The sequence below is a fragment of the Hemicordylus capensis genome, chromosome 9 (assembly GCF_027244095.1).
Source record: "Hemicordylus capensis ecotype Gifberg chromosome 9, rHemCap1.1.pri, whole genome shotgun sequence".
In the NCBI taxonomy this organism is placed as follows: domain Eukaryota; kingdom Metazoa; phylum Chordata; class Lepidosauria; order Squamata; family Cordylidae; genus Hemicordylus; species Hemicordylus capensis.
The window spans coordinates 7259622-7280569 of NC_069665.1; the positions used below are offsets into that span (position 1 = coordinate 7259622).

Below are 20948 nucleotides of genomic sequence, written 5' to 3' on the forward strand. Positions count from 1 at the left end.
AGTTGGGTTTTTTTTTAAAGAAATATAAATCATTTTTATAATGCTTTCAGGTGTTCAAAGCACTTCATGTCAATTATCTTGCTGTAATCCAGGGGTTCCCAACCTGCAGTCCTCCAGATGTTGCTGGACTACAACTCCCATCATCCCCAGCCACAACAAATTGTGGCTAGGAGTGATGGGAATTGTAGTTCAGCAACATCTGGAGGACCACAGGTTGGGAACCCCTGCTGGTAGTCCTTTTCACAACCCTGTAAGATACGTACGTAGTAAGGTAAGTAAGTAAGTCGTGGTAGGGACGGAAGCCAGTGTGGTGTAGTGGTTAGAGTGTTGGACTAAGGCCAGGGAGATGCAAATCCAGATCCCTGCTCAGCAGTGGACCTCACTCTGGGCCAGTCACTTGTCTCTTAGCCTAGCCTCAAACAGTATTATCCCTGTATGCTGCTGGGGCTGAGAGGGAATGACTTGCCTAAGGTCGTTGAGTGGAGTGTTTCTCAAACCTTTCCAAACCTTAGCACAAACAACTATGTTAAAAGCAAAAATTTGCAGCAAAGAGATTGCAAATGTTTTCTCCCTCCATAATTCATAAATACATAAATAAATAAAATAAACATAAGGATTTGTAACTCCTTTTGCTGTATTTCACCCATCCTTATCTTGTTGCCCTACAGGTGAAACGTGATTTGTAAGCTCCTTGGGGCAGGGGCCTATTACTCTGTAAAGTGACATAACAACAACAAATATTTATAGACTGCTTTTCAGCAAAAGGTTCCAAAGTGGTTAACATAGAGAAATAATAAATAAGATGGCTCCCTGTCCCCAAAGGGCTCACAATCTAAAAATAAACATAATAGACACCAGCAAGAGTCACTGGAGGTACTGTGCTAGGGGTGGATAGGGCCAGTTGCTCTCCCTCTGCTAAATAAAGAGAATCACCATGTTTAAAAGGTGCCTCTTTGTCCTGTTAGCAGGGTCATACAAACTGATGCTGAATAAGTCAAGGATAGCTAATTCCTCAAGAGCAGCGCTGCACAATTTTCGCCCTCCTGCAGATATTGGACTACAGTTCCCATCATCCCATTGTCGCTGAGGATGATGGGAGTTGTAGTCCCAAAAGAGCTGGAGAGCCAAAGTAGTGCAGCCCTGCTCAAGAGTCTCTGCAGTGGATCACTCCATTGCTTATGGGAGCAGATGTTCCTTCCCAAACCTCTACAAACGTTCGCCAGTCGAAAATGGTTTAAAATAATTGTCATCATGCTTTCTTCTGCTTTTAGGTGTTTACCTTGGAGAGCTCTGCAGTTTCTCATTCACTCATGAAGAAAGTGAGTAATCTTGTTAGAATAATATGTGTTCATTGATGTCGTCATATGGTTGTACAGGCAAACCTTGTTATCCAGGGATACGGAATCCACAGTTTTGCGTATCTGCGGTCGGGGAACTGATACCCAACCTCAGCATATGTGGGTGGGTGTTAAATTCTCATATCTGCGGGTTGAGGGGTGGCCGGAAATGACACCGGAGGTCATTTCCAGCCACCATTTTGTGACTCATTTAGTTGAATAAAACCCTTCCCCCCATGAAAAATCATGGAATAATGGCAAAAATTTGGACTTCTAAGTGGCATTGCTGCGCTGCTGGAGGCCCGTGGAGCGTGGGTGCAACTTACATAGGAAGCTGCCATATACTGAGTCAGACATTTGGTCCATCGAGCTCAGTATTGTCTACACAGACTGGCAGCAGCTTCTCCAAGGTGTATCATTGCTTAGTTGCTTCAGAGATCAAATGAAATTGGGCATGTTTGGAGTGGTATGGTTGTTGGCACTCAAATGCTCACTTTCAACCAGGCTTGCTCAACTTCGGCCCTCCTGCAGATGTTGGCCTACAACACTTATAATCCTTGGCTATTGGCCACTGTGGCTGGGGATTATGGGAGTTGTAGTCCAGAAACAGCTGGGGGGGGGGCCAAAGTTGAGCAGGCCTGCTTTAAACAAACTACTGGCTGACATCACGACAAAGGAAGTATCGATGATCCTAACGGCAGTGCCCTTGTAGTGCTTCCAAAGTGTGGGTGCTCTTCCATGAGAGGAGAAATACTTTTCGAAGCTTGGCCACACCCCTGAAGCACTCCGGGGTGACTGGGGACATGTCACCTGACCCTCAGCAACATGTTTCCTATATTACGGGGCGCTTCTGGAGTGTGGGCAAGCTCCAGAAGGTATGACCCACTCTTGCAGAAGGGCACTCTCACTTCGGAAGCAGGGCCGACCAGCACAGACTTTATTTATTTTATTTTAGCATTTTTTTACTATCCTGCTCTTCCTCCAAGGAGCCCCGAGCGGTGTACTACATACTTAGGTTTCTCCTCACAACAACCCTGTGAAGTAGGTGAGGCAGAGAGAGAAGTGACTGGCCCAGGGTCACCCAGCTAGTTTCATGGCTGAATGGGGATTTGAACTCGGATCTCCCTGGTCTTAGTCCAGCACTCTAACCACTACACCACACTGGCTCTCTGTGGCTGAGGGTGATGGGAGTTGTAGTTCAGCAATATCTGGGGACCTGAGTTTGAGGACCCTTGGTATAGCCCTGTTCTAGGATCTATGTGTTAATGTCTGGTTTTATTCTGACTACTTTTGAGTCTCATTTTGGAAATTCAGAACACAATAATATTTAAAAATACACACACAGACACACACACCCTTTTAAAGAACTAACTAAATAGTCCCTCTTAAATCAAAGGACATTGTTAAAAAATCCAACAAAACTGTGTCCTTGATCTTTGTACAAACTGCTGTCTGTAAAAATCTCAATTAAAAGGATTGAGCCCTTGAGTAGAAATTGGTGGAAACCACAAAAATTTCTCCCATTACCACCTAGAGATATACATGTCAGGCGGGATAAAAATATGATAAATAAAAATACTTCTACAAGAGTTAAGAGAAATTGAAGGAGAATGTCTCTAGAGTATCTGTCTGATCTACGATCGTAATAAAGTTATCTATCTCCAGAGTGTTGATTAAAAGATCTGGAAAGAAACTGTGTCTGTGGGAAACCATAGTAGCAGTAATTTCTTTTGCCAATTAGTGCTCCCGTCGCATTACATCAAAATAATAAATTTGCATTAAAAATGTAAAGGCCAGTTCAACAGTGAATCTTCTTAAATCATCTAAAGAATTTTTTAAAAAATCTTCAGGATCAGGGAAGCAATTCGGAGTGTGTGTCTGTTTGGGAGAGTGTGTCTGTGTGATGGCCACCAGCGAGCAAAGATAATCACCAGGGTAAGCAAGGTTCCATGGGAAGTCCATAAATTCAAGCGTCTTTAAATAGAGATCTATATCTCTCTGCGGTCTTAATTGAGGTATCTTAGGATTATTGGAAACACTGACTATGAGATTTTTAGCATTCAAGATATAGGACTGGGGAGACCCGAGTTCAAATTTCTATTCCGCCATGAAACACACTGGTTGGCTCTGAGTCAGTCAGTCACTTCTTTCTCTCAACCTAACCTGCCCCACAGGGCTGTTGTGATGATAAACAACCACATACAGTGCTCTGGGCTCCTTGGAGAAAGAGCGGCATATAAACATAAAAATAAAGAACCTTGACCTCATTGAGTCATTAACTTCAGAAGCAATCAGGATGCTGCTACCAGTGCTTAAGGTGTAGGATTTTGATTCTCTGTGCATCCTTTTCCATGGACTTGATTCCCTGCTCCTGTGTCCATGTTAGTATGTCCCTTGTCTGGACACCTGGACTAAATTACTCTTGGGTAGTCCTGCAGCATTCAGTAGTCCTTTAGAGTAACTCCCAAGTAATACTATGGAGTAGCTTAGTTTGGTTGTCAGCCCTTGTATCTTATTTACTGCATTCCTACCTACATGGAAAATTGAACCAGTGCTTTGTAAACGAAACTGTGTAATGAGAATAAAGAAGGTTTTATAGTCATTAAAATGTGAGAGATTTTAATGCAATTTTTTAAACACCACAAGGTAATTACTATCAGTAGGAGAAGCTGTTGCATTCAGAAATTTGGACATCATATTTACAAATGTAGCAGTGTGAGTCCCATCTTAGGCATATCCAACATAAACTTTCCAAAAGCATTCTTAACTACCTTACAGTGAGTAAGGTAGTTAAGAGCAAGAGCAAAGGGTGTCCTTCCTCTCTGGAAGATGAGCCCTTTGTACTTATCTGAAATAAATTTGATTCTCCCCCCCCCTTAGGGAAAGCAAAGGTTTTTCACTATTTCGTGCTTTCAGCTTATAATTTATTGTTGCCATATTTAGAACACCATTTAAAAAGTCAAAATAGCAATGAAACCTTTCTTTTATTTTTTTTCCCAACAAAGATTTTTAAGGCCAACCATCTAGAAGATAAAATTAAAATAATAGAGAAGCATCCGGAATTGCTGGTTTCTTCTGATCTGGAAGACAGAAAGGTGAGATTAACTACTCCTTTTTGTGACTTTCTTTTTAAAATAACAGCAACACAATGCTTGTCTGTACAAAACGGTACCCATGCAACAGAATATGTCAAATGGATACTTTCCCCAGCTGTGTGGCTGATACTGTGTAGCTCAGTATTACCTGCACAGACTGGCAGCGGCTCTCCAAGGATTTGGACGGGAGTCTTCCCCAGCCCTACCTGAAGATGCTGCCAGGGAGTGAACCTGCTACTTTCTGCATGTAAGCAGATGCTCTGTCACAGGACAACACCCCCATCCCTTAAGATCATCTGCGACCCCCTTGCCTATATAAGCCTTGATCTGTTTTCTAACGTCCCTGCCCTGTTTTTTTATCTGCCCTTAAGGTCTCTCTCTTAATTGGAGAACCATTTTTCTCTACAAGCCTCCTGCCATGGCACAACTTGTATTTCTGGTACGCGCGGACAGCAGTGGCCAGTTTCCTCACCAGTGACGTCACCATCTTGCCCCAGTCTGCTTCACTTCACATGATGATTGTGGAGTTTAAGGTAAAGCAGCTCTGTGTGTACATCCATGTGTGCCTGTGTTTCAAAGAGAAAAGCTTCTGAGTGGTTGGATAGCACAAATTGAGGGAGTTGTGCTGTTTAGTATCTTGGCCTGGCTTATTTTCATATGCTTCCCCTCCAAAGCAAAATAAAGATGTTAAAATAGACAACAATCAATAAACAAATTTAAAAGAATTGCAGGCAACACTGGGCAAAAACAAAGAAAGAAAAACCCAAACAAGTAGCAGGCCTGCTCAACTTCGGCCCTCCTGCAGATGTTGGCCTACAATTCCCATAATCCCTGGCTATTGGCTACTGTGGCTGGGGATTATGGGAATTGTAGTCCAAAAGCAGCTGGGGGGGCCTAAGTTGAGCAGCCCTGCAAGTATCAACGTGACAGAGCCATGCAGCGTTCCCTCTAACAGGGATTCCCAGATGTTATTGACTACAACTCCCAGAATCCCCGGCTGCAGTGCCTTTTGCTTGGGGATTATGGGAATTGTAGTAAACAACATCTGGGAATCCCTTTTAGAGGGAACACTGGAGCCATGGGGGGGCGGGGGAGACAGCTTTTTTCAAACCAAAGGTCTGACAAAAAACTCCTGTGTGTCAAAAAGCTTCTAAGGTGGGGGCCAGAGAGGTGTACCTGGAAAGGAAGATCCGCTGCCTGGGTGTCACCACTGAAAAGGCCCTTCCCACTTAGAAAATCAGAACTAGGCTTGAGTTGCACGGACAATATCCAGACATGCTCACTGAAAGTGGCTTTATCAAAAGTTATGAGCTCTTTGAACTTCTACACTGACTTTTTCCAGTTTTGCTAAGCGAACGTTCCTTCTTTCTTTTTCTTTTTCTTTTTGTTCATTTGTTTGCTTTTACTCTGCTTTTCAAAGGATGTACATGCTTTGATTACTGCTAGAGGCAGAACTGAAGAGTGGCTTTTATGTTTGTTTTCTGTGTCCTAGTAGCTCTTATGCTACAGTTTCTTTTGGATGTTTTGCTAATGGGTCAGCCTGTTCAGTCAGACTTTTTAGTTTTTAAGTTTTAGAGTTTATCTGTATTTTAAACTGTTTTAATTGTGGTGTTTTTAGATTGTGAACCACCCAGGGACTTGTGTATGGGACGGTATAAAAATGTGTTAAATAAGCATAAAGATAAATAAATAATAACATAGGTACCAGCCACTTCCCTCCCCCCCCCGCCATGAAAGGCTTTTAAAAGAATCCAAATTGCCTCTTCCATTTTTAAAATTTGCTCTGCACAGTCAAAACAAGAACCCTGCATTTGTTTCAAAATAAATATGAAGGTCTTGAGAAATATCAACCTTCCCTTGGCTATAAATGCTATTGTGTAAATGGGTATTGTGTAAAGGCTTCGATAATGATAAAAAGCAAACTAGACACCTTCCGACAACTCCCATCATCCCATGGGCCATGGTGGCTGGTGATGATGGGAATGGTGGTCCAGTGACGCCTGGGGTGGTTGTCTTCATGCCCTGCTTGTGGGCATGCTGGAGCCAGTCTTGGAAACCGGAGATGGAACCAGATGGACTTCTGATCTGGCCAGCAGGACCTTTTGTGTATTCTGATGATCCTGTAGGACGTTTCAGTTCTGAACACGTAACCCTCATATTTTCCTCAAGGATGACACTTAATGACAATATGCTTTTAACACGTTGGGCCAAACATTTCGTATTTGAATTAATTTTGAAGCATTGCAAACATATTAATGGGGTGCCCTTCCTCTAGGACTTGTGGCGGATCCGCAGCCCGTGTGGTACCTGCGAAGGGTTTGATGTCCACATTATGGATGAGATGATAAAGGTAAGCCTGTCCTCCCCACGTGACTATCATGCCAAGCTTTGCTTGGGTGCCAGTTGGGTGCAGGTGGTTACAGTCAACACATGCAGCAGGGATGGCCACTCTTCACACTGGAGGCGGCTGGATCCTTGGGGCCCCGAGCCCCCTCCCAACCAATTCTGGACAGTTTTGGCCCTCCCCACTGCCCCCAGCCATGGTGATGTTGCTGCCCTCCATCTGAAGAACTTGACTGCTAGGAAACAAGAAGAAGCCCCATATGGTTCTGCACAGCAGAGATCTTCCCATCCCTTCTTCCCACAGAGGTGCTTGTTACTCTTTGCTCAGCATCCCGTATGCCATCACAGACAGCCTCCAGCAATCCTGGTTATCTCTCATCTGTAAGAGGAAGGCTACAGGGCCACTTCCACAAATGGGAGATCTGCTACAAGCAAATGGATTCTGCAGATGGTCCACCGCAGATACTCAATAGAGCTATTTGCAGTCCCACATGACAGGTTCATTCTGTCCCCAAAGTCCAGGTGCCCAAACAAATACTCCAGCCTCTGATGGAGCATTCAGCATTGCTACACGCAAGGGCAATCCAGTCAGTCCCAGAGTCGCAAAAGGCTACAGGAGTATATTCGCTGCTATTCACAGGGCTTCCAAAAGACAGCTGTCCGAGGCCCATCTTCTGCCTGAAATCTTGAACAAGTTTGTTGAAACACTGCAGATTCAAAATGGAAGCCTTCTGCTTCATCATGGAAGCACTTCAACCTCATGACTTTCCCGCCTCCATTGACCTCAAGGAAGTTTATCTCCATGTTCCTATTTTTGACAACCACTGACGTTTTCTGGGCTTCGTGTACAATACTCGTGTCTTTCATTTTCAGGTGCTCTTCTTTGGCTTCTCAATAGCTCCTTGGTTGTTAATGGCCTCATAGCCTATCTCTGTCTCAAAGTCATACATATTTATCCTTATCTAGACAACTTATTCCTCCATCCCATTGCAGAGATGGTGCCGTCGAGTCAGTATTGACTCCCGGTGACCACAGGGCCATGTGGTTTTCTTGGTAGAATACAGGAGTGGTTTACCGTTGCCTTCTCCCGCTCAGTATGAGATGATGCCTTTCAGCACCTTCCTATATCACTGCTGCCCAATGTAGGAGTTTCCCCCACACTAGCTGGGATCTGAACCAACACCTCCTGCTCTCTAGGCTTGCTTTCCTGCTGCACCATTAGCAAAAGCATCCAGAAAGCTTTCGACTGACTGAGGAACCCCAGATTTCTTATAACACTGGCAAGAGTGACCTTCTAAATAACTCCTACACCTAGAAGTGTCAACTGATGCTGATTTGTTGATGCATTTCTTCTTTCTCACATGAAAGCTTTCTCTATTTCTCTGATTTGTTCAGGAAACTGGGCAGGGTCTCTTCCACTGGGCTCTTAAAGGCTCACTGATTTACAGAAGTCCTGCCTCTAGAGCAAGTAGGAAGAGGTAATCTACTCTAGATGCCCTCCATTTCACCAGCAATTAAAAAAAAAAACCCTTTAACAGTAAGTACCAAGGTTCCTTTCTCCCAAAAAAATCTGCTGACGTACTCAGCAGCAGTAGCATATATATACCATACAAAACTTAGCACGAAAAACAGAAAGCTGTAAAAATTTACAGAACATAGCAGTAAAATAAACAGTGAGCCAATTAAATGTAATCAATGGTGAAATCCTCAGTAAATAATAAAAAAAACAGCAGCACTAAAACCTCACAGCAGGGAAAATGAGCAGAACAATCGGGGGTGTATGGATGTTAACCAAAATAACGAATACTCCCACGAGAACGCCTGTACCACATGCTAATGAGGAGCTCTCGCAAGCCCCCCCGGTTTTCATTGTGCAAGCACACAGGACCAATTAACTTAATTGCAAAAATGTGTAGTTACTTGGAAGTACTACTTAGAAATGTCTGGGATGACAAGTTTAATGAGTTACGTTAGCAGCTGCAAAGTGGTAGTGGAGAGTGCTATAAAAAGGGTACCCGCTTGAACACAGCGAAAGAGGAATCAAGTATAGCCACTTAATTAAGAAGCAATTCTCTTCTGACACACAGACACACACACAGCTGGGACCAGAGTGTTGTGCATGTGCTGAGGAACCCTCGTACAGATCTGGAAGCTGGGATGGTCTGTAGCACTTGCGCAACAGAGGAGGAAAGGCTTCAATCTGCCATCTCATAGATCAGGCCTGATCTACACATATATTTATTTTGAAAAATGTATATGCCATCATGAACTCATGGCAAAAAACAAAACAACTTCTAAAATAATAAAAATGCAGGTATAAAAGAACAATTAAACAGGGCAATCGTAGATAGAGAAGAGTAGACCTGCTGAAATAAGAGAGTCTTCCATTTTCATTTAGAATTGAACAAGGAGGGGGTGAGCCTAAGATCAAGGGGCAGGGAGTTCCAGGGGCTGCAGCCATCACTGACTAGGCTTGCCAGCGTGTCACCAATAATCCTACTCCAGAAGGTGGTGGGATGTTCTAGAGATCTCTTGGACAGAGCTATATGGGAGTAAGCTCTACCTTTCTATAGCCCGGCTTTAACCCATTAAGGGATTCAAAGCTCAAAGCTAGCACCTTGACCCGCCCCTGGGAAAATGCTGTCAGCCAGTGTATCTGGCGCCACAGCAGAGCAACTTGGGCCAAGCATCTGTCTCCTGTGCCTCAACCGTCTCTTGCTGTCTCAATCTGCGCCAGCTGGACCACATGGAAGGTGGGTCGTTGCATTTTTGAGGAGAGCTGGTCTTGTGGCAGCGAGCATGACTTGTACCCTTAGCTAAGCAGGGTCCACCCTGGTTGCATATGAATGGGATACTTGATGTGTGAGGCCTTAGGGGATGGAGCCGCTCTGGGAAGAGCTGAAGGTTCCAAGTTCCCTCCCTGGCATCTCCAAGATAGCCCACTTTCATCATGCAGCCATTAGGGAGCATAAGAAGCTGCCATATACTGAGTCAGACCATTGGTCTGTCTAGCTCAGTATTGTCTTCACAGACTGGCAGGGGCGTCTCCAAGGTTGCAGGCAAGAGTCTCTCTTAGCCGTACCTGGAGATGCCCGGGAGGGAACTTGGAACCTAGATGCTCTTCCTAGAGCGGCCCCATCCACTAAGTGGAATATCTTACGGTGCTCGTACATGTAGATTCCCATTCAAATGCATACCAGGGTGGACCCTGCTTAGCAAAGGGGACAATTTATGATAGCTACCACAAGACTAAGTTACCTAATGGCACTGCAAGGAAATGCTTGAATAACAAGCAGAAGGTTGCCAGTTCAAATCCCCGCTGGTATGTTTCCCAGACTATGAGAAACACCTATGTTGGGCAGCAGCGATATAGGAAGATGCTGACAGGCATCATCTCAGACTGCGTGGGAGGAGGCAATGGACAGCCTCTCCTGTATTCTACCAAAGAAAACCACAGGGCTCTGTGGGTGCCAGGGGTCGAAATGGTGGCCCACAGCCACCAGACTAGTAGCCACTGACTACTAGTGCCACTGAAATTAGAGTGAAATATGGCCTACAGCAACAAACGGGTTAAATCTTGATCCCTGAAAATCTATATCCTTTGAAAGCCGTGTTAGGGAAAATAAATGCTAAAATCCTGGCTCCCTAAAAGCTTGCCTTGTTCACCAGCTTGGTGGCTCAGCGCGTTGACGCTTTCTGAGTTTTCAGGTGAGCTGTTTTGTGGCCACTCCAGCAGCCACAAGGCTTGTTACTTGCCTTTTGTTTTTCTCCTGTAGAATTCCTTGGACTTCAGGGAGTCGAGGGAAGCAGAGCCCCATCCGCTGTGGGAGTATCCTTGCAAATCATTATCTGATCCCCTGGAAGTCTTGACGTTTGACTTCAGACACACTGTGCCAGAGCACGTCCTCCGGAAAGAAGGCATCCTAAACCTGTTGAGGTATCGCAGTGAGAAAATATGTCAGTAAATGTGTAAATTGTTTCCGTGGGCTGGCCACAACTCTGAAAACGGGATTGCCAACGGCTAAGAGAGGGGTGCTCTAATGCAGGTCCCCAGATGTTGTTGGACTACAACTTCCATCGTTCATAGCCACAGTGGCCAAAGGTCAATGGGAATGGGAGCCTAACATTTGGGGACCCACATCTGAGAATCCCTGGGCTAAGATACTGCAGAGAATTTTGGCTTCTACTATGCACCTATGAATGGCTTTCGGTGAGCCATTCTCTTTCAGCCTTAACCCCCTACAGAACTGTCCTGGAAGTGTATTAACAGGATTATCCCATGAAGCAGCACTTAATATCAGGTCCACAGTGTCATACATCACAAATCCTTTGCAACTGACCTGATTCCTGGACAGGTCTGTCAGTGGCTACTAGTCTGGTGGCTGTGGGCCACCATCAGCTTCAGAGTCACAATACCTCTCAATACCAGTTGCAGGGGAGCAACAGCAGGAGATTGGGCATACACATACCTCTTGTCTGTGGGCCACTGTGTAAAACAGAATGCTGGACTAGATGGGCCTCTTTGGGCCTGATCCAGCAGGGCTCTTCTTATGTTCTTAAGGTAGGGCCACCTCTCTCTCCTTCTTCTTTATAATCCCCTCCCCAAAATTCACTTCTGTGAAGTGTAAGTATGTGTGACAGCTCTGGCACACTTTCATGTCTTTTCTCCTTCTTTCCCCTTCCCTGTTCTCTCTCCTCCACTGGCAGAATTTTAGACTGCAAGCACTGTGGGGCAGAGACTTGTGGTTGGATATCTTTGCTCATCCTGCTCTGAAAAACTCTCTGGACCTTGATAGTGTTGCATAAACAGTAAATAAACTGTTGCATAAACAGTAAATAACAATCCATTCCATCACTTCAAGGTAGCTTGGTATGAATTTTGAAACTGACGTAAGAGGGATATTAGAGAGTTTAGAGGAACAGTGCATTCTTACCAATTTGATTTAACCAATATTTTCCACGCATGAGGGAGCATGCTGTTCTCAACACAGAATGCATTCTAACAGTATGATTGGATTGATTTGTCATGGCAGTTCTTTCTTCTCTCCAAATACAACCATCTGTTCCCTGTTTGATCTTTTCTTTCTGATCCTGAGCACAGTGTATGGCATCATCGCTGTGCCAAAATTATGGTGGTATTTTACCTGCTGTAAAATATTGGAACATCCTGTGCAGAAAGGATCAATATTGGGTCTGTCGAATTATCCTTATTTCAACACAGATGTAGATTTTTGATACAGCATCATATAACTTGTACTAGCAAACCAGTTACATCAGGATGTTTAAGCTGAAACCAAAATAGCAGGCATTTGCTTCGGGGGTTGTGTTCATCATGTTTTCAAAGGAAATAACGGAGAAAATTGCATCAAGTCCAGAAACCAGATTTCTGAAAAGCATATAATGTGTGGTTAGGAGTTTTTAGGTGCAACCAATTATCAGTGAAATTATGGTGTAAGCCGAGGCTGCAGAACTTTTGGTCCTCCTGCTGTGGTTGGACTACAACTCCCATCATCCTAGATTGTTGGCCACTGTGGCTAGAGATGATGGGAGTCCAGTAACATCTGGGGACCGACATTTGAGAATTCCCACATGCCTTGCTTCTGCCCCAAATCCCCACGTCTGAAGCTGCTTTTAATTACTTTGGGGCGGCGGTGCAGGGAGCATCAGACCTCGAATAGGAGAAATATATCAATGGCTTCTTGACATGGAGGACAAGTCTATCAAGTCTTTCTTGATGGCTCCAGGCTGCCTCCGAATACCAGTTGCAGGGGAGCAACAGTTGGAGAGGGCATGCCTTCATCTCCTGCTTGGGGCCTTCCTAGACACTTCTGGTGGGCCACTGTGGGAAACAGGATGCTGAACCAGATAGGCCTTGGGCCTGATCCAGCCAGGCTCTTCTGATGTTCTTAATAATAGCGCCTAAAAGCGCAAACTAGGAGCAGCAGTTTTGGTTTCGTAAATGGTTGCATCCCACAGCCTTGAGGGCACGTAATTAAAAACATGATGGAGAAGTTGATTTTGTTGATTGAGGGAGTAGGCCTGATTCATACTGTCCATCATTCCAGTGGCCTTTTGGTTATGTTTCCCTGCCCTTGCTCTATTCTTCCTCCTACCCTGCAATACTTTCACAATCCATCCCCTCGCCCCTTACTTAGAAACATAGGAAGTTGCCTGATATCGAGTCAGGCCATTGGGCCCTCTCTCTCTGGACTGTCTACATTCACTGGCAGTCGGGGTGTGCACAAAACCAGTTTGCCCGGTTCAGTTTTGAGTCCGAACTGAATCTGGCTCCGCTCGGATTTGAGCTGGTTGGGGTCGTGCCGATGGCCTGTGCACATGCGCGGTGGCCTCTAAAATGGCTACCGCCAGCGCAAAGAGGCCCAAGAACAGGCTGAAAACTGTCCGCACCAGGCCATTTTGGGATTGGGGGGAGGCCAGTGAGGGGAGAGAGAAGTATTTTTTTTTCACATTAGAACCCCCCAACTGGCCCTGAGCTGGCTGTGGGGAGGGGTGGCATTCGGCTCGACCTCAAGCCGAACTGGGCCTGGTCTGGCTCAAGGGCGAGCCTTAAGCCGGACCAGTTGGATGGTGTACTGGCTCGAGGTTGAGCCAGTTTGCACATCCCTAACTGGCAGAGGCTCTCCAAGGTTTCAGACGGGAATCTCTCCCAGCCCTACGTGGAGATGCTGCCAGAGATTGAACCCGGGACCTTTTGCATGCAAGCAGATGCTCTGCCACTGAGCTAAGACCCCCATCCCCTAAGGGGAATATCTCGCAGCAGGGAGCACTCACATGTAGTTGCCCATCCAAATGCAAACCAAGATAGACCCTGCTTAGCAAATCCATACTCAGTACTGCAAGACTGACTCTCTACACCAGTAGTTAGCATCCTAAAAAGGCCCTAGAAAGCAGGGTTCATTGGCATGTATTATTGGATTTCGTGCTTGCAGAATGGGAGGGGAGCTGGTTGCTCTTCTAGGGGCTTTGATTCTAGGAAGGAGGAAGGAGCCGAGAAGAGCAAGGTCTCTTTCCCCCTGGCTGCTGGAAGCTCTTGCAGGCCCCGTTTAATCCTGGAGACTTTGATAAGCCTCTTTCAAAGCTTATCTCCCCAGCCCTGAAGTCTAGAGAATTATTCTTATTTTTTTGAGATAAAATGTGTAAGAAGCCCGATCCTTACAACTGACGCCCCACAGTAAACCACTTTCTTTGCTTGTAACATTACAGTACAGCAGCTTCTCTCTCCCGCTTTGAGTCTTTAGCGTGTCGCTTCCGTTATAGGCATCAAGTTGGTTCCTGCCAGACGGCCGCTTCTTGCCCCGACCTCTTGCGTGGAAGTTGGCTCTCAAGGCTGCAGGCTCTTCCGGTGAAACTTTCTTGCCCTTTCATCTGTCCACTCCAGACTGCCTGTGTGGAAAAGTTTTTAATTCATATTTCAGAAGGAATTTGTGCAGTGGTGAATGTACGTGTCTGCCTGCTGGCACTCTTCAAAGTTTGCTGAAAATCAATACCCGAATCTCTTGTTTTCCAGAACCGGGAAGAGTCACGGAGCTGTTCTGTGGATGGAATATCATCTCACTCCTGGCCTTTCGGTTAACACAGGACTTCTGCAGGTTTCAAATGAGAAGGTATTGGCTGGATTCCATTTCATCCATGCTCCAAAAAGAGAGGAGGAATTGCAGCAATTCCTCTTGGGATTTTGAAGTAGAGTTACCAGCCTATAAAGGTAAAGTGTGCCGACAAGTTGATTTCGACTCCTGGCACTTACAGAGCCCTGTGGTTGTCTTCGGTAGAATACAGGAGGGGTTGACCATTGCCTTCTCCTGTGCAGTATGAGATGATGCCTTTCAGCATCTTCCTATATCACTGCTGCCCAATATAGGTGTTTCTGGGAAACCTACCAGCAGGGATTCAAACCGGCAACTTTCTGCTTGTTAGTCAAGCATTTCCCCGCTGTGCCATTAGGTGGCTGGTGCCAGCCTATAGCAACAGCAATGCAATAAAACAAATGCAATGATAAGGAAAACTTCATTTATGACATTTATGTGCAAAATATAAGCTTGAAGGAAATGATATAGAACCATAGAGTTGGGCTAGAAAACCTCATGAGAAAGATATAAACTAGTTCAAGGGATCCCAGATGTTGGACTACAACTTCCATCACCCCCAGCCACAATGGTCAAAGTTACAAAACAGCACCTGGGGACCCTAGTAAAGGCTATTGTCGCTTAGGATGATGGGAAATGTAGTCCCGATGTCATCTGGAGACCCAAGGTTGGGAACTAGAAGGTGGAGTTCATGTGAGCATCTCATTTTTGCTTCGCGTAGGCTCTCTAAGTTCAATGGGACTTTCCCCCAGCCTATTTTGTACAGGACAGGCGCCCACAAATTTAGGCTTAGCCAGCCAGCTGGCCCACTAGCCAGCAATTACTTGTGGTTGCCACCAATCCCCTCTCTCCCCTCAGATCCTTTTCTGGCACTCAGGCAGAGGGCTTAGGAGAGCAGTGGGTCTTCTGTCACTTGCACTGGAAGATGGAGAGAGTAAGAAACAGGGGGAGCCTTCTCCTGCTGCTCAAAAGGGATCCCTGCTGTCTCTTACCTTCTCAAAAACAGCAGTGGAAAAGAGACCTCTGGGGAGGAGATCTGTTTGGTGCTGGGTGTCCTCATCAGGGGGCTGAGGGCACTCACCACTGGCGAGCTGGCAAGTGGATTTGTTGATGCCTGATGTAGCACTGCAGCCTTAAAATGACATTGATTATCCAGGTTTAGTGAAGAAGATGTTTCCTCCATTTCACATTCCTGAGGAGTAAATAATGCTTGAGCTACCAAGTTCTGCAGCAGACGTGAGAAGTTAAATCCATGCAGCAATCCCTTGGATATGTGGAATTCACCCAAATCTGCTTTCTGTTGTGAACTGACATTCTTGTTTTCAAAGAGAGACACGTTCTGCTATGTATTCCTGGAGGTGCTGATCTTGCCTTTGTTTTTTCTTTGCAGGGCTATTGTCAATGGACTCCCCACTGCAAACAAGCCGTGTACTTCTTCAGTTCGGTCACTGAGCCCAAGCCGCTGACCAGTAACCACTCTGCAGTTGCATATGCCATAGGCTTCAGCCCAAAGACAGGAAATGTTACCATGGATTTCAAACTCTTAAATTAATGCAGCATCCTTACAATCAAACAACTTGTTTTGTGTGCTAGATTTTAATAAATACATTGAGAGGGAGGTGGTTATGTTCTTTTTGTTTGGGACACAATCGCTGTTACTGGTCTTAGGGCATGGTCTGAAGCAGGTGGTCTGTTTTCATCGTTGCTAAAAGCTAAGCAGGTGTGCCTGTGGTCTGTGCCTGGATGGGAGACCACCTGAGAACCCTAGAGATGGCTAGGCAGAAGAAAGACAAGATGTAACTGGAATAAAATAAATGTATAAGTAAAACACAAAGCCAAAAATTAATAGATTTGTATCCCATCTTTCTAAATAGGATTACCCAATGTGGCTATGACTAGTATGCAGAGATAATGATATTGATAGCCCTGAGTCAATTTTTATTTGTTAGTGGTGTGATTTTGGTGATCAGGGGAGTAGCACACATTCGTAATATTTATATAAATTGGTCACCAAGTCACTCGCTGTGAAAACACAAATAGTGCGTTTAATGTAGCACCCCAACCGATGATTGGGCTTAAGGTATGTATGTATGTATGTATGTATGTATGTAAATAGCCAAGTTTTCTTTCCAATGCAGTAATTACTCGATTAGGATGGGCTCATGCTGGGTGGTTGGCACCAAATGTGCAGCTATCACTTGATGACTGGCAAATTTGCAGCTATCAGATGATGGCCTGGACATGGGAAATAACGAGTTTTCACATTCATGATCAGTTGTGTGCCTCTTTCCACGTCCCTGTAATTCAACTGTAGTTGGAACTAAGGAAGAAAGGGAGTGAGCTATTTACTTTGAGGATATGTAACTTAGGATTTGGGGGCAGGACAGATTCTGTCATTTCAAATCAGGACAGTGAACTGCTGAAAAGTACTCGTGGAACATTAAAAGGTCATGACTATTATTGTTTACAGAAAAAGTTGACAATGTTTTTCTTATATAAGATACAGCAGTCATTTCCCCTACCCTGTCCTGTGTCCTACAACAGTTGACTAATTAAAACACTGTATTCCTTTCAAGTGTTTGATAGATGCATTTCCCCCAGTCCTTTTCCTCTCCCCCCCCCACCCCGCACCTGTAACCTTCTCCACTGATTATAATGATGATCTCATAATCATGTTAAAACCCAAACGCTAAATAAAGAAGAGAAATCTACTGAACGGCTGTTGAAGATGCAGGGTGGTGTGTGTGTTTTCTTCATGTAAGTATTCCACGAAGGTGTTTAGGATGTATTAGAAATGTGTTGCACCTTAGGTTCAGACTACTGAGCCAAAGTGGAGGGGTGTGGGAAACGATTTCCACCCAGCCCAGACAAGGTGTTTTGCGGCAACTCAGCCCTGACATATTGCAGTGGGTAAAAGTCTCCTGGTGGGGATCTGACCGCATCAAAACCAAATATTAGCATTGGCCCAGTAGGATCTAGCCACCTTAAGTGGCCCAGCGGGGAAATGCTTGACTAACAAGCAGAAGGTTGTGGGTTCAAATCCCCACTGGTCAGGCAGCAGTGATCTGGGAAGATGTTGAAAGGCATCTCACACTGTGCAGGAGGAAGCAACGGTAAACCCCTCCTCTATTCTACCAAAGAAAACCACAGGGCTCTGTGGGCGCCAGGAGTCGAAACCAACCTGATGGCACACTTTACCTCTAAGTAGGGTCTGCCATGGTTTGCATTTGAATGGGAGATGTGTGAGCGCTGTAAGATATTCCCCTTAGGGGATGGGGCTGCTCTGGGAAGAGTGCCTGCATGCAGAAGGTTCCAAGTTCCCTCCCTGGCAGCATCTCCAAGATAGGGCTGAGGGAGACTTCACAGCATGGTTTGGATTCTAAATTACCTTTGGTGCAAACCAGCCTTTGATAGGATGTATGAATTCAGCTGTACTGTTCAGATAGTGCTCAAGAGTATATTCAGTATGGTTCTCCGTCTTCCTTTCTTAAATGTATATTCTGCTTTCTAGCAGCCTTTCTCAAAGCATCACAATAAAAGCAATTAAAACAGTAAAACGGTGAAATGACTCTGACTCGATGGCACACTTTACCTTTAATATGGCAGCTCTGGAAAGAGACTTGCCGAACTGATTGGTGATGTACAAATTAGGGGCAGAGAGCTGGGCTTGTGGTAGTGAGCATGCGTCGTCCCCTTTGCTAAGCAAGCATCTGCCTTGGTTTACGTTTAGATGGGTAGTGGCATGTGAGATCATCCTGCAGGCATGGGTGCTCAGACTGGGGGGTCCTCAGATGTTGGACTGCAACCCCCATCTTGGCCCATGCCCTAGGAGATGGGGCCATAACTCAGTGGAAGAGCATTTGCATGCAGAAGGTCTCAGGTTCACTGCCTGGCAGCATCTCCAGCAGGGCTGGGAAAGACTCCTGCTTGAAACCCTGGAGAGTTGCTGCCAGTCAGTGTAGACCAAGCCTGAGCTAGGTGGGCCAAGGGGTCCAACTTGGCATAAGGCAGCTTCCTAAGCAGAAGGTTGCCGGTTTGAATTCCCGCTGGTATATTTCCCAGACAATGGGAAACACCTATATCGGGCAGCAGCGACAGGAAGATGCTGAAAGGTATCATCTCAAACTGCGCGGGACATGGCCATGGTCAACCCCTCCTGTATTCTACCAAAGACAACCACAGGGCTCTGTGGGCACCAGGAGTTGAAATTGACTTGACAGCCCACTTTTAACCTTTATGTTCCCAAGAGTCCATCTCTTTAGAGAACCACGAGAGGGTGCCAAAGGGCTTTGTTTTTCCGTTACCGGCAGCACTTGAGAGGCGTTCTGCCCGCTTGACATCAGAAAGTATAATATACAAAAGCTTTGGGTGTGGCCTCCAGACACTCTTGGTAAAGCTGAGGTAGAAAATGACTGCTGTGCATTTATCTTCTGAAAAACCGATCTAACAGGACTATTATAAATGTCTGCACAATATCGTCTTGTGGTAGTAGTAAAGTCAGTGTGCCGTCGAGTCAATTTCGACTCCTGGTGCCCACAGAGCCCTGTGGTTTTCTTTGTTGCAATACAGGAGGAGTTTACCATTGCCATCTCCCACGTAGCACGAAATGATGCCTTTCAGCATCTTCCTAGATCGCTGCTGCCTTCCATAGTCTGGGAACCAGACCAGCGGGGATTCAAACCGGCAACCTTCTGCTTGTTAGTCAAGCATTTCCCTGCTGCACCACTTAAGGTGGCTTATGTAGCAAGCCTGAACTGCCCTCTTTCCTAAGCAGGGTCTGCCATTGTTTGCTTTTGAATGGAAGACTACATGTGAGCACCATACAATCTGTGTAGGCAATACTGAGCTAGATGACCAAAGGTCTGACTCCCTATACAGCAGCTTCCTATGTTCCTCTCATGCAACTTTCCAAGTACTGCGGCCACCCACATTTGGCACCTCAGCATTGCTAGACCTGAGGATTTCAAAGTGCAGTCTATTTCAGCATCCTTCGATTGTCATATGTGTGGAAACCCACAGTCTCACCTCCTGCATAGCCTTTCATAAATGAATCAAGGCTGTCCTTCCCTCCTCATCCAGACCTTTGGCTCCTGATGGTCTCCACTGGCATTTTTACTGGTACCACATTTATCAAGTTGTTCTGCTCCTGTGCTCTATGTGTCTGTGTTTTAGTCTCCTCTTTTTAACATTTTGTTAATTTAATATGTTCTGTGCTCAGTTAAAAGTTCATAGCTCCTGGCTCAAACCAGTGATAAATCAGATCAAATATCATGAATGTGTTGGGTGGGGAAGAGAGACCCCAAGTACGACTGGAACTCACGCAGTCGCAGCTACTCCCAGATCTGTCTTTGGCTGAATCACAAAAGGAGTGTTTGGCAGTCCAGTTTTCCCCATGCAAAAGTAACTCAATTCATGCCATCCTTACGGTGCCCAGAGCTTTGTGAACAGGAGTTCGCAAACATATAGCAAAGAGGTTTAGCAGGAAAATGTGTGGGAGGCACACAAGTGGCCCCATTCTATCACAAAGGAGACACCCAGCATGAGGAGAAGGCGAGTACTACCCCAATTTTGTAATTTCCTCAGAGGACAGAGCTGAAAAACCTTAAGTAGCTGATAACTGCAGATAAGACCTAGCTTTCAAGTCAACAAGCTCTATATAGTCAAAATAGCCAATAAAAGGCTATTAAGGTAGAATTATTAAGGTAGAATGCCAGCAGGGGAGGGAGTGCTTCCCAGTGTATTGCACAGAGTGTTGCATGTATGGGTAACTATCTGCCTCAAGGACCATGGGTGACAGATATAAAATTATGCATGCAGCAGTGAGAGTGGGAGCCACCTGTGCAGCGGGGAAATGACTTGCCTAAGGAGCAAGAGGTTGCTGGTCCGAATCCCCACTGGTCTGTTTCCCAGACTATGGGAAACGCCTCTATCGGGCAGCAGCGATCTAGGGAGATGCTGAAAGGCATCATCTCATACTGTGTGGGAGATGGCAATGGTCAACCTCTCCTGTATTCTACCAAAGACAACCACAGGGTCACCAGAAGTTGACTCTGACTCGACAACACAACTTTACCTTTAGAGAGAGTGGGCAGAGAAATTTTTCTCCCTCTCTCACAACCCTAGAACCAACTGGTGGCTAGGGAATTTGGGACCAACAAAAGGGAGTACTTTTTCACACAGTGCATAATTAATCTATGGAATTCTCTGCCATGGGATGTGATGATGGCCACCAGCTTGGATGGCTTTAAGAAGGACTTGGACAAATTCATGGAAGACAGGTCCATCAGTGGCTACTAGTCTGAGGGCTAAAGGCCTCAGGAAAGATGCCTCTGAATACCAGTTGCAGGGAAACAACAGCAGCAGAGAGGGCATGCCTTCACCTCTTGCCGGTGGGCTTCTCAGAGGCATCTGGTGGGCCACTGTGTGAAACAGGATGCTGGATTAGGAAGGCTTTGGGCCTGACCCAACAGGGCTGTTCTGAAGAAAGAAACTTTAGTAATTCCATAGATTTCCCTTCTCTCTCAAAGTATTTGCTGTGGATCTGAGAATTTATCCATACTTGCTGGTCT

The 20948-nt window shown here is 45.5% G+C and overlaps 1 protein-coding gene across 3 annotated transcripts in view; it reads left to right on the plus strand.

Annotated features, from left to right (window-relative positions):
* Positions 1–17110, plus strand: part of PRMT7 (protein arginine methyltransferase 7) — a 32445-nt gene extending 15335 nt beyond the window's left edge. For all 3 annotated transcript variants that reach the window (XM_053271191.1, XM_053271190.1, XM_053271192.1), the window contains 7 exons: positions 1272–1319; positions 4343–4432; positions 4804–4965; positions 6708–6782; positions 10552–10712; positions 14304–14400; positions 15770–17110. In XM_053271191.1, coding sequence (XP_053127166.1) covers positions 1272–1319; positions 4343–4432; positions 4804–4965; positions 6708–6782; positions 10552–10712; positions 14304–14400; positions 15770–15931 — 795 coding nt within the window. In that variant the 3' untranslated portion in view covers positions 15932–17110. The remainder of the gene's footprint in view (positions 1–1271; positions 1320–4342; positions 4433–4803; positions 4966–6707; positions 6783–10551; positions 10713–14303; positions 14401–15769) is intronic.
* The last annotated feature ends 3838 nt before the right edge of the window (positions 17111–20948 follow it).